At 42.7% G+C, this 13,614-nt stretch overlaps 1 protein-coding gene across 4 annotated transcripts in view; it reads right to left on the bottom strand.

Moving 5' to 3' along the window:
• The window catches only part of LOC115474306 (venom serine protease inhibitor-like), a 187,787-nt gene that overhangs the window by 109,657 nt on the left and 64,516 nt on the right, over positions 1 to 13,614 (bottom strand). For all 4 annotated transcript variants that reach the window (XM_030209730.1, XM_030209731.1, XM_030209729.1 and 1 more), the window contains exon 3: positions 4,313 to 4,357. In XM_030209730.1, the coding sequence (XP_030065590.1) occupies positions 4,313 to 4,357 (45 nt within the window). The remainder of the gene's footprint in view (positions 1 to 4,312; positions 4,358 to 13,614) is intronic.

Below are 13,614 nucleotides of genomic sequence, written 5' to 3' on the forward strand. Positions count from 1 at the left end.
ATACGATCTTTGCAGTCAGGCTTCTTTTCTTGCTGGGCCCCGATTTCTCAGGACTTTGATTGCCAGTGGCCTCTCCTTGCCAAAGGTGAGATAATCCTGTTCATCTCCTGTAGGGGTTCTCGTAGGACTCCCAGGAGTGGGTTTTAGTCACCACTGATACGAGTCTTCTCGAGTGAGGAGCACACTGTCTGGGCCATGTGGCACAGGGGACTTGGTCCCTGCTAGAAGCGTCCTGGACCAATCAATTGCCTGGTGACCCGGCCATGCGCTTAGCCTTCTGGGAGCTCCTTTCCATGATTCAGGATGAAGGTGGTCCAAGTGATGGTGGCTAACGCCACAATGGTGGTTTATATCAACAAACCAGGTGGCACCAGGAGCATGGTGGTGTTGGAAGTAGAGATTCTCTGCCAATGAGTAGAGGTGCATCTGCAAGTCTTCTCAGCGGTCCATATCACAGGAAGGACAATGTCCAGGCGGACTGTCTCAGCCATTCCCACTGGATTCAAGAGAGTGGGATCAGGGGCCAGCAGCCTTCCAGCTCATTTAGGACCAGTGGGGGACAATGGTGTTCTACCTGATGGCTACACACTTCAATGCCAAGATGGAGCATTTCTTCAGCTGCATGAGGGAGATGGGCTTGGAGGGTATAGATGCCCTTGTTTAGCCATGGTTGGTGGAGGAGCCCCTGTAGTCTTATTTATTTATTTATTTATTTATGCATGCCATTTATATCCCACATTATCTCAAATAGGATTCAAGTTCAATGTGGCTCACAATATAACAAAAGTAGAACTGACAAGGCGTTCTGAATACATAGAACAAAGTATATGTGTGTATCTATCTATCTATCTATCTATCTATCTATCTATCTATCTATCTATCTATCTATCTATCTATCTATCTATCTATCTATCTTCTAATAACAGCATAACTTTAAATCCTGATCTTACATGCTTGTAATACATAGTACAGAAAGTGAATATGGACAAAGTTGTTGTTATTGCAAGTTTAGTTAGAGGGTTAGTTATTTCTATTGTTAGAGGTCGATCTTATCAAGTGAGTTTTCAATAGTTTACGAATATGAGAAAGTCTTCAGTTTGACGGAGTTGTTTGGGCAAAGAGTTCCATCTGGTTGTACTTTGGTATGAAAATCCAGCATTGTGGTTAGTTTTATATTTGATTTTATTACATTGAGGGAAGTGTAATACAAGAAGGTCGATGGATGATTTTTTTGGCATTGCGTGTTGATAGCTCTATAAGATTCTGCATGTAAGATGGGGATGAACCATAAATTATTTGGTGGGTGAATGCATATAATTTGAAAGTAATGCATGAACTTATAGGTAGCCAGTGTAGTATGAGTAGAACTGGGGTCGCTTTGGAGTATCAGGTAGTTTTAAGTACAAGATGAACTGCTGTGTTTTGAGCAGTTTGTAATTTTCTGATTAGTGAGGTCTTAAGTCCTGCATAGACCGCATTGCAGTAATGAAATTTTGATCATACCAAGGATTGAGTAATGATCTGAAAATTGTGTTTTGAAAATAAGGTCTTTTTAGTTTCCAAAATGATTTGAGTACATTAGACAGTAATTTGGCTACTTGTGGTTCAAATGAGAGATGTTGATTATTATTCCCAGGATTTTCAAATTGTGCTCCAGTGGATAAGTTTTGTTACCAATAGTTAAAGTAGAAGAAGTAATTGGTTGGTGAGGGTTTGTTAGTATTAAGAATTTGGTTTTCTCTCTGTTAAGTTTCAGTTTGAAATTGTTTGCCCATGATTTCATTAGGTCTAGGTCTGATATTATATTGGTTAAGATTTCTTCAATATCTTTGACAAGAGTGACATAGATTGTAACTTCATCGGCATAGTTTGGCTGATAGGCCAGCTTTTGTGCAGGATTGCGCATCACCCTCATTTCATACTTCTGGTGGCTCCAGATTGGCCTTGATGGTTATGGTATGTGGACCTGGTGCCGTGGTCTTTTCCATCAAGGACCAGTGGAAATGGAAGATCTATATCCCTTTTGGCTTAATGGTTTGTCCCTTGAAAGGATGTACTTAGTGAGGTGGTTTCTTGAGCTGTTATCTCTACTCTGCTTAAGTCCTAGAAGTCTTCCTCATTCCTAAATAATGTGTGGGTCTGGAAAGCTTCTGAAGGCTGGTGTACTGAGCAGGTGTTGTTACCTTGGAATGCATAGGTCCCGACATCCGTGGCTTTTTGCAGCAGGGCCTGGCATTGAATTCTTTAAAGGTTCAAGTGGTGGCCATTTCCAGTTTCCAGGGGCAAGGTGCTGGGTAAGTTTCCTACATTTATATGATATATGAATGTAAATTAAAAAAAATTTAATAAAGAAATAAAGGGAGTTACTCATATCTGCTGTCCAGTCTGGCCTTCCTTCCTTCCTTCCTTCCTGGGACCTGAATCTGGTCCTAATTGAACTCTCTGGGACTCCTTTTGAGCCATTGAGGTCAGCTTCCATTAAGGACTTCACACTCAACGAATAGTTAAGCTCTGGAACTCATTGCTGGAAGATGTAGTAACAGTGGTTAGGATATCTGGGTTTAAAAAAGGTTTGGAAAAAATTCCTGGAGGAAAAATCCATAGTCTGCTATTGAGACAGACATGGGAAAGCCACTGTTTGGTCTGAGATTCGTAGCATGGAGTGTTTCTACTATCTGGATTTCTGCCAGGTACTTGTGATAGACAAACCCAGTATGGCTATTCTTATGATCTTATAGTTTTCTTCGCTGTGATTACCATGGCTCGGAGCGTCTTGGAGCTGCAGGCTCTGTCTTGTTGGGACCCATAATTCTCCTTTTTGGAAGACTCAATGTCCATTCATGATTGCTTTCTTTCTTCCCAAGGTGATATCTCTGTTCCATGGGAGCCAGGAGATCTGTTTGCTGTCCTTTGTGGATGAGGGTTGCAGCACTTTGGCTCAGAGACTGTACAAGCTGGATGTCTGGCAGACATTGTTATACTACAATGACTTTTGCTTCTCTGATCATCTCCTTGTCCTGTTTCATGGCCCTCGGAAGGGTCAGGCAGCATCTAAGCCATCAGAGGTGGGTCACATTTGTACAAATCGACAAGTGCCATTCGGATTGACAGCTCACTCGACTTGGGTATAGGTGACATCCTGGGCAGAGGTCCGGGTGGTTTCTCTGTAAGATATTTCAAAGCAGCAACATGATTGTTTCCTTTGTGAAGCATTACAGGCTGAATGTGCTAGCCAGAGCCCGCTCAGACTTTGATAGAGCCGTCATTCGGTGGGGCATTATTTTCTCTCACTTAGTGGGAGATGGTACTAGCCCAGACGACAAGTTTTTAAAAATATATTTTGAGAAGGAAGTATATTTGCAAATGCAGGATAGCAAATATCACGGATGTGGTGTTATGCATGCTTATCCCATGATTCTATATATGGTGCCTAGGTTTGCGTGGAGATAAGTGAATAACTTAATTGGTAGAAAAAGATAATCAGTGATTTTAACAGCACTTAACAAGCAATAACTAGCACTAATTGACAATAATTACAAATTATGCATGGAAAATGCTAAGCGTATTCTATAAAAAACTGCATCTAAACTGCAAAGTGCACAATTCAAAATAAATACATGTAACTGAAAAGGGACATGTTTATGGGCATTTTGTAGGTATTCTAAAATTTCCATGCATAATTACAGAATAAGGGCCACTGTGCCTAAATCTAGGCACATGGATTTACACCAGGTTTTTGTTGGCATAAATGAACGAATACAGATTTAGACGCTGCAGTATTGATAAGGCGTATTCTATATACCGCGCCTACATTTTATAGAATACATTTATTTTCATATGGATTTTTTAGGCGCCATATATAGAATCTAGCCCTTAATGATCACTGCGGATGCAGTGGTTGATGGAGCACGGGTATGTGCTACAAAGGGACTATCTTCTGCTTTGGCAGATACATACTGGAATTTTCCACTGAGCACCAGCAGGTTGTACCCATGCGTTCACTGGAACAAAAATCAGTTTTCTCTACCTCCATCTCCTGGTAGGAAGGGATAACACCTATTCATTCAGGATGGTATGGTCTGACTAAAGGAAAGGAAATTATCAGGTAAAATATAATTTCACCATTTGTAGCTGTCTTTGGCAACTGAGATTATAATGTTATGTGATTGGAAAATTAATAACAGATAAGTTTCAAAAAATATTTCTCTGCACAAAGAATGGGAAACTACTGGAAGTGCTCTAAACTGCAAGTTCTTTCCTGTACAATAACTGCAAAACCCCAAGTTAGTAAAGAGGCCCCAGAGCTCCTTACCTGTTGTTGATGTTGGCATTCCTGATACCAACAGCAGAGGCAGTGCTGAAAAGAAAAAGACATCAGAATATCATATTAAAGTTGAAGTATGGACAATGATAGTATAACAGGAGTGAGCAACTGATTAAATTTAATTTTAACCTTTTAGCCTTTCTTCATCAGAATGTTGTTCCATGTACCATTTCCCAATATACTATATCCTTTTTCAGATAGGGTGATCAGAACTGCACACAGTATTTAAAATATGGTCACACTGGCAATCTATACAGAGGTGTTATGATATTCTCCATATTTTTCTCCATTTTCCAAATAACTCCTAATTTTTTCTGTTTCATTTTTGATTATTAAAACACAAAAAAACAGTACAAAGGGCCTTTAAAAACAAAGGGAACAAAGTTCTTCAAATAAAAAAAATCCTTTAATAATGAACTTTGATTGAAGAAAGACCCAACACGGGCCATGTTTCGGTTCTACCGCACCTGCGTCAGGGGTCACACCAATGACAAAAGGAGCTTCTACAGACGAATATCAAACGTCTGATGTTTTCCAGAATTGTCTATGATATATTCCTCCGAATGTCATACAGTATATCTCCCAAGATTTGCAACTATATTTGATTTGTGGACTGACACCCAGGAACATGATTTACCACACAATCATATATTTTTTCTATTTTGATTCAAGCAGTCCAAAGATGGGAAAGTTTCATGGGGTTGTTAGACAAATATTCGATAAGATTACATAAGAACATTTGCATTGCCATACTGGGATAGACCGAAGGTCCATCAAGCCCAGTATCCCATTTCCAACAGTGGCCAATCCAGGTCACAAGTACCTGGCAAGATCTCAAAACAGTACAATACATTTTAAAGGTTCTTATCCTAAAAATAAGTAATGGATTTTTCCTAAGTCTATGTTAATAATGGCATGGGTCACAAGTACCTGGCAAGATCCCAAAACAGTACAATCCATTTTTATGGTGCTTATCCTAGAAGTAAGCAGTGGATTTCCCCCAAGTCAATTGTTAATAATGGCATGGATTTTTCTTGGAAGTTATCCAAACCTTTTTTAAACCCTGCTAAGCTAACTGCTTTTACTACATTCTCTGGTAACGAATTTCAGAGTTTAATTACATGTTGAGTGAAGAAATATTTTCTCTGATTTGTTTTAACATTACTACTTTGTAGTCTCATTGCGTGCCCCCCAGTCCTAATATTTTTGTAAAGAGTAAACAAGTAATTCACGTCTACCCGTTCCACTCCACTCATTATTTTATAGACCTCTATTTTATTTCCCCCCAGCCTTCTTTTCTCCAAGCTGAAGAGCCCTAGCCTCTTTAGCTTCTCCTCATATGGAAGTTTTCCTATCCCCATGTCTGTTGCACCATGTGTAGCATGATATAAGTTTAATTGTGAGAGTTATTAATTTTGCTGCATCAGATCTAAATCATATAAAATATACAGCTTCAAAGACACTACCCCCCCCCCCCCCTTTCCTCTGGAAAACTACTAGCTGGGTGGTTACCTAAGACCATCAACACCTATCCAAAGAATCAATCACAGAACAAAAGACAGTGAAACTCCACCTATTACTCAGACTCAGAAAAGCCCATCAGACAAAAGAAGCTCAATCACCCTCAGACAATGGACCAGCAGATGTTCCTTTCAAAGACAGCTATCTCAGAGACTGCAGTAACAAAAGACTACACCTCCACCTATTTTCAGACAAAGACTAAGCCCATCTAAGCTCAATCACTCTCAGACAATGGACTAGCAGATGTCCAGGCAGGAAGTCTTGTGATGTCATTGAGCATGTGACCTGTTGCCATGCTCCATCTCAAAGCCAGATGCCCAGGATTCAGCTATCCAGGAGCTTTCCAATTGGACCAAGGGCAACCACCTGACATGAGTCTAATGCCCAGTTCAGACACTTTAAAAAGCAGGGATTCTTTCTTTAGAGAGAGAGTTCTTCCTGGCTGTTCCTGAGTTCCTGATGCTCCTGTCCTAGTCGCCGCTGTCCTGAATTGAGTAAATCTAAAAGCAAGCTAGAATCCTGACTTCTCAAGCTGGACATCACATCCACCTTAAAAGAAACTGCTTCAAGCTCCATCAGACAGCAAATCTACAAAGAAACCTTTTGTTCCAGCAAGATTCTCATGCATGACTCTCTATAGCATCAATGTGAGTTATCCAGCTTAATTTACAATCAAACCTGTTATTTTGTAGCATACTTCCATTGGTAAAAGATCCTTTCTAAAACTACCTCTCTATTGTAAACTTATTACCTTGCCTGTACTAGAAATAAACATTTTCTTTTAAAGTTAACTATCTGGCCTTTATATTGGGAAAAGCACATGTTCTCACATGTGCAAGCTCCAATGCTCTGAGCACATGTTACCTTTTAAAGTTATACTGATACCACATGTTCACTTTTTAAACTTAGTGCCATGCTTTGAGCACATGTTCCAAAACGTACAAGGCAGGTTAATGTAATTAATTCGAATTTAGTATATAAAATTCCCCTCTATTCTTACATGATTATTATTCTTAACAATTTACCTTTAATTGGAATAGAATAAATATGTATAAGACTAGAGAATCGAATTAGAATTGGAATTAGAATTGGAATATAAGAACATTTCATTTTGTAATTCTTTGCGACCACATGCTCTGAGTAATTCCCTCTGTTAATCCATATTCTATTATTAACTAGAGAAATATTATATTATAAATATTATTCGTTTCACATGGAGCGATAGAAAGACCTGTTTGACAGATGACATGTACACATTTCAGGTATATTAGATGATATAGCACCATGTAAAACTGAGACTAAGATTATATATAATTTGGAGAAATGGTTTGATGAAGAACTTTTGGCTTTAAAACAACACTGCAAAAGGAATGAAAGAGTTTGAAGAAAGTCACTGTTATCTGGGGATAAAGAAAGGCGGTGATCTAAGGTACTGTCTTATAAATAGTAATAAAAAAGAAAATTTTATTCTAGTCAAATTGGTGGTAAGATCTTAAATATGCACAAACTCTTTAATTTGGTTGTTAACCTTTTTAATATTTCCAATTTAACATCTAATGCAGATACTATTTCTCCTGCTGCTATGACTTTAGCTACTTATTTTGAAAAACAAGTGGCAACTATTTGTAAAAAGCTGATTATGGATATACTGGAATTACAGGTTGCATCCTATTTCTATTCCTGTGGATAGACTCTGGTGTGAATTTCAACCTATGACTACAGCAGACATGAAATTGCCAAGAAATAAATCAACTAAGTCTAACTGCAGCTTAGATCCATATCCAGCTTATCTAATGAATAACACGACAGATGTTTTATTATCTACTTTTACTGATTGGTTAAATAACTGCTTGAGAGACAGCAAGTTCCCTGAGAATGGTAGAGAAATTGTTTTGACACCCATTCCTAAAAACCCCAGTGAGGACTTATCACACCCCAATAACTATTGCCCAATAGCATCAATTCCATTGTTCACAAAGATTATAGAGGGTCATGTTTCAAAAAAATTGGACAATTTGTCAGATAATAACATATTACATTCATTTCAGTCTGGTTTTCGGAAGAATCATAGTACAGAAACTGTGGTAGCTTCTATTGCTGCCCATGGCAAAACTTTGCTGAGTCAGGACCGAAGGCGAAGGGAAATAGTAATACAGTTTGATTTGTCATGTGCTTTTGACCTGGTCAATCATAACATCTTGCTAACTAGGTTAAGTGATACTGGCATTTATGGAAAAGTGTGGGACTGGTTTAGGGTTTTTTGTTTTATCTTCCCAAAGTTATAAAGTTCAGAAAGATGGAACTTTTTCCTTGAGTTGTGCCCTGACTGCGGGGTCCCACAGGGATCGTCTTTATCTCCATTACTGTTTAATATTCTCATGCAGTTATTGGGTACCATGGTGGAAAAAATTATAGTCCCATGTTATATATATGCAGAAGACATTACTATATTATTCCCAGTTTCTGATGATTGGACATCCACGTTATCTGATATAATTTCCTGTGTACAAAATATTGAACATTGGATTATGAGTATTTCTATGGTTGGGTCCATTGAATTCCATGGAATTATCATAACATTTCTCTATTAATAATATTTTTACTTTTGAGTCCTATACAAGATTTTTAGGTGTTGAGTAGAGAAAGTAAAAAGACTATCCACCTCAAGTTAAATCGGTGGTTGCAAAGTCCTTTTATATGTTGAAGAAGTTAAGATCAATTTGAAAGGATTTTCAGGCAGAAATTTAGATTGCTGGTGCAGGCGCAGATATTTCGAGACTTGATTATTGTAATGTTGTTTATATTGGCTGTTCATTAATTTTGTTAAAACATCTTCATCTTGTTCAGAATACAGTTGCTAGGTTAATATTTTCAGCTACAAGCTTTTGTTCAGCATCTCTGTTGTTGAAAAAACTTCATTAGTTGCCTATACAGACTAGAGCAGGGCCGCTGAGATGGGGGGGCAGGGGGACAACATTCCCTGGGCCCGGGCCTCCAAGGGGGGCCCGGCGCCGCAGTCCCCTCCCTCTGTCCACCACCAGGCCGGGCCCCCCTGAATTCAAATCCGTCCCTTACCAACCCATTCCCCACCTGCCTACCAGCTCCGTGGATAGACGACCCTCTTCTCCTGTCAGCTCTGTGTGTAAAGAGAAGCAAATCGCCTCATTGGCCGGCCTTCCCTCACTGTGTCCCGCCCTCGCGGAAATAGGAAGTTACATCAGAGGGCGGGACACAGTGAGGGAAGGCCGGCTGACAAGGCGATTTGCTTCCTTTACATGCAGAGCAGACAGGCGCGAGGCGCTGTGCCGTGCCGCACCGCCGCTTCACAGATTCTTTAAAAAGGCTGGGACAGGTGCCGAGTGGCAGGAGAAGAGGGTCATCTATCCACGAAGCTGGTAGGTAGGTGGCGAATGGGGAGGTGAGGGGAGGGGGCTCAGATGGGAGAAGGGGAGGGGGGCTCAGATGGGAGAAGGGGACTGGGTCGGGAAGGGGATAAGATGGGAGAAGGGGACTGGGTCAGGGAGGGGGGGCTCAGATGGGAGAAGGGGCCTGGAACTGGGGTCTGAGAAGGGGACTGGAGGGAGAATGGGGCCATGCCTGGGGCAGAAGGGAGAATGGGTCTGGGCTGAAAAAGGGGGGCCCTCATGCAAGGCATGTGGATGAAGGGGACTGGGACTGGGGGCTGAAAAGGGGCAGGGGCTGAAACTGTGGAGACTGGGGTCTGAAAAGGGGACAGGGAGAAGTGGCTGGGGCTGAAGCTCGGCACTGGTGGGAGAAAAGGGCTGGGGCTGAAATGGGGGACTGATGGGATAGTGGGGCTGAAACTGGTGGCTGAAAAAGGGGGGCAGGTGGGAGATGTGGGCTGGGACTGGAACTAGGGCAGGTGGGATAATGGGGCTGGAACTTGGGGCTGAAAAGAGGGGGCAGAGAGAGAGGGGACAGATCCTGGATGGAAGGGGGAGCTTGAGGGAGAGCAGACCCTGGATGGATGGGAGAAGGAGGACAAATGGTAAATTGAAGGGGCAGAGAGAAAGGGCAGACAGTGGATGGAAGGGATAGAAAGGGCAGACAATGGATGGAAGGGGGAGAGAGAGAGGGCAGACGGGCAGATGGTGGATGGAAGGGGCAGAGATAGAGGGCAGACGGGCAGATGGTGGATGGAAGGGGCAGAGATAGAGGGCAGATGGTGGATGGAAGGATGAGAGAGGGCAGACATTGGATGGAGGGGACGGCAGAGAGAGTGAAGACAGATGCTGGATGGAAGGAAGACAGTGAAAAGAAGATGAGGAAAGCAGAAACCAGAGACAAACTGTAAATAAAATATAAATTTTTATTTTTTTGCTTTAGGATAAAGTAGTATTGTAGATGTGTTAATAAATGTTTATAAATAGAACATGCAAATAAGGTAATCTTTTTATTGGACTAATTTTAATACATTTTGACTAACTTTCAGAGACCAAAACCCCCTTCCTCAGGTCAGGATAGGATACTGTAACAGCACTATACTGTATTGACCTGAGGAAGGAGGTTTTGGTATCTGAAAGCTAAATGTATTAGTCCAATAAAATGGTATTATTTTATTCTATATTTGTTTTATTTCTATTTCTTAATTTGTAAAGTGGTGATTGGTATTTGTTAGTTTTTTCAAATTTACATTTTCTGTTTCTGTGGTGTTGCATTGTATGCAGAATCTAGCATCTTGGGGTTTCAGTTTAATTTTTGTCTAAATAGAAAGTTCACGATTACTTATTCTATAGTGGATTAGGGTGTATCTGTGTTTGTGAAAAAGACATGGCTTTCAGTTGGCATTGACTGTGCAGGATCGATGATCTGTACTATTCTGTCTGGTTTCATTTTACAATAGGTGAATTGATGTTCTAGTGCTCACTGTAGTGCTTAAGATGCTTTCCTTTTCCTTGTATGGCTCATAGAAATTAATGCTTATGGTATGCTAGAATTGCTCTATAGGTTCTGAGTGTTTTATATTCTCGGTATGCCTAGTACAGGATTTTGGAGGGGGGTGTTAAAGAATGACCGGCCCCGGGTGTCAACTACCCTATGTACGCCACTGTCATAGCGCCTCACCTCGACCTCGCTCCGTGTGAAAGAAGCGCAGCAGAGGCAGTCTGCAGATCACCTCCCTTCAGGCCTTCTCTCCCTGTGTCCCGCCCTCATCTGACGTAACTTGCGCGAGGGCGGGACACAGGGAGGGAAGGCCTGAAGGGAGGTGATCTGCAGACTGCCTCTGCTGCGCTTCTTTCACACGGAACGAGGTTGAGGTGAGGCCAGTGGTGTACTGGAGCCGGCTCGCACCAGCTCGCAAGAGCTGGTTGTTAACTTTTCTTCCGACTTGCGAGCCGGTTGTTAAAAAGCGCGAGCCGGCTCTCCTCCCTCCCTCCCTCCGGATCCGGTCCCTGACCGACCTGACTCTGAGTCACCCTGCCAGGCCTGCCTTGTCCTTCAAATTCTTCGAGGCAGGCAGTCTTGCCTGCCCGCTGCCAGCGCTGACTCTCCCCCGCTGCCAGTTCGTGCTTTAAAAATGGCCGCTGAGACTTCCAGAGGTGGCCCCGCGAGACTTCTGCTGAAGTCTTGGAGGCCGCCCTTGTAAGTCTCGGTGGCCATTTTGAAGCGCGATCCGGCAGGGGAGAGTCAGCGCTGGCAGCGGGCAGGCAAGACTGCCTGCCCCAAAGAATTTGAAGGACAAGGCAGGCCTGGCAGAGTCAGGTCGGTGAGGGACTGGATCCAGAGGGAGGGAGGGAGGAGAATTCACTGAACAACTCAGGAGGGGGTGGCAAGGGCGAGAAGGGAGTCGCTGGGCATGGGTGGATGGAGGGGAGAGAAGGGTCACTGGGTAGGGTGCATGCAGGGCAGGGGAGTGGAGGGTTGCTGGGTATGGGTGCATGCATGGCAGGGGAGAGGAGGGTCACTGGGTATGGGTGCATGCAGGGCAGGGGAAAGGAGGGTCGCTGGGTATGGGTGCATGCAGGGCAGGGGAGAGGAGGGCCGCTGGGTATGGGTGCATGGAGGGCAGGGCAGGGGAGAGGAGGGTCGCTGGGTATGGGTGAATGCAGGGCAGGGGGAGAGAAGGGTCACTGGACATAGGTGGATGGAGGGCAGGGGAGAGGAGGGGAGAGAGAAGAAATGCTGGACATGGATGGAGGGGAGGGAAGAGTGAGGAAGGAGATGAGATGAGGGAAAAGGAAGAGAGGAGAAAAACTGCACATGGATGAAGAAAATAGGCAGAAGCTGAGGACCAGAAATGAAGAAGAAAGGAGGAAAGGAAAGAAATAAATGGAAAGGAAGCCCTGGAAATAAAGTTAAGAGGACAGATAGCAGCAGAATCGGATACTGGGCCAGCATGATCAGAAAAACAGTCACCAGACAACAAAGGTAGAAAAAAATCATTTTATTTTCATTATAGTGTTTGGAATATGTTCACTTTGAGAATCAGGTGCTTAACATTAAAAGTTTATATTTATTTACTTATTTATGGCATTTTATTGCACATTAAACATGAATTAGATTGGAACCTGGGATCATTTAATTTTTTTTCCTGGAGTAATGCATTGCCACCCTCCCCCAGGCTCTCTCCCCGGCTATAGCCAGCTCTGCAATTTGGGGGGGGGGCATAGAGGGGGGTGGGGGCACAGAGGGGGACTGGGGAGAGAGCCTGTTGTTGAACATTTACCAGCACACCACTGGGTGAGGCGCTATGATTTGAATTCAGGGGGGCCTGGCCTGGTGGTGGACAGAGGGGGGTGGGTGGAGGGGGGGGGTGTGGCAACGACGATGACCTCGGGGGGGGGGAGGTGGGGGGGACCCGAGGGCGGCCTTGCCCCGGGCCCGGCCCAGTCTCTCGGCAGCCCTGGGCTAAAGTACGATTTAAACTACGTACTCTAGCCTATAAAATAATGTATGGAAACGCCTTGGTATACTTGACTGATTGGGTAATATTTCTTTCAAATACAGTTAATAGCTGAACTCGCAATCAAATGCTACTCAGTTTTCCTTCAGTGAAGCAAGTGAGGCGAGTATTTGACTCTGCGATACATTATCAGATAGTGTTGGTGTGGAAATCATTATCAATACAGATTTGTATTTTATTGAATTATTTCATTTTTCAAAAGGAAATGAAAACTTACTTTTTCATCAAATACCTTTCATAATGTAATTATAATATTACAATTATTGTATTTTCTGTAACTTTTGTATTTTATGTAAATTCACAGATTATTTGGTTATTTTGTTATTGTAATCCGCATTGAACTATTTTTTGGTAGTGCAGAATGGAAGAACTGTGTAGCTTAGAATAACAAGATGCCATGGGTGGGCAGAAGGTTTGCTTACTGGAAAGAAGAGAGCCGAGTGATGATCCTACAGCCAGTGGAAGGAGGCACTGAGGCAGAGAACAAGTGAACCAGGATGTGCAGGACCAAAAGGATTAGACTCATTTGTCTTGAATTTACAAGCCCTATTCTCATTTGAGAAACTGGCACTTAAACATTTATCTTGCATAAATATCTACCTTCCCATTTTACAAAGCTGGGATATTCATGCCTCAAACCCAAGTGCATGCAAATGGCAAGGGGGCATGGTCTGAGTGTGCTCAGGGTGAGATAAGGGTGTGGCAGGTTCATAGACGTTTATTCCCCATTTTAGAAGGGGAGGAAGTGTCTATGTCCTAAAGGATCAACACTGGGAGTTACACCTACTACCAAGCACTCATGGCGTAGCAATGGGTGGGCCTGAATGGTAGTTATGGTAGCTCA

This window comes from Microcaecilia unicolor, chromosome 7 (assembly GCF_901765095.1).
Source record: "Microcaecilia unicolor chromosome 7, aMicUni1.1, whole genome shotgun sequence".
Taxonomy (NCBI): domain Eukaryota; kingdom Metazoa; phylum Chordata; class Amphibia; order Gymnophiona; family Siphonopidae; genus Microcaecilia; species Microcaecilia unicolor.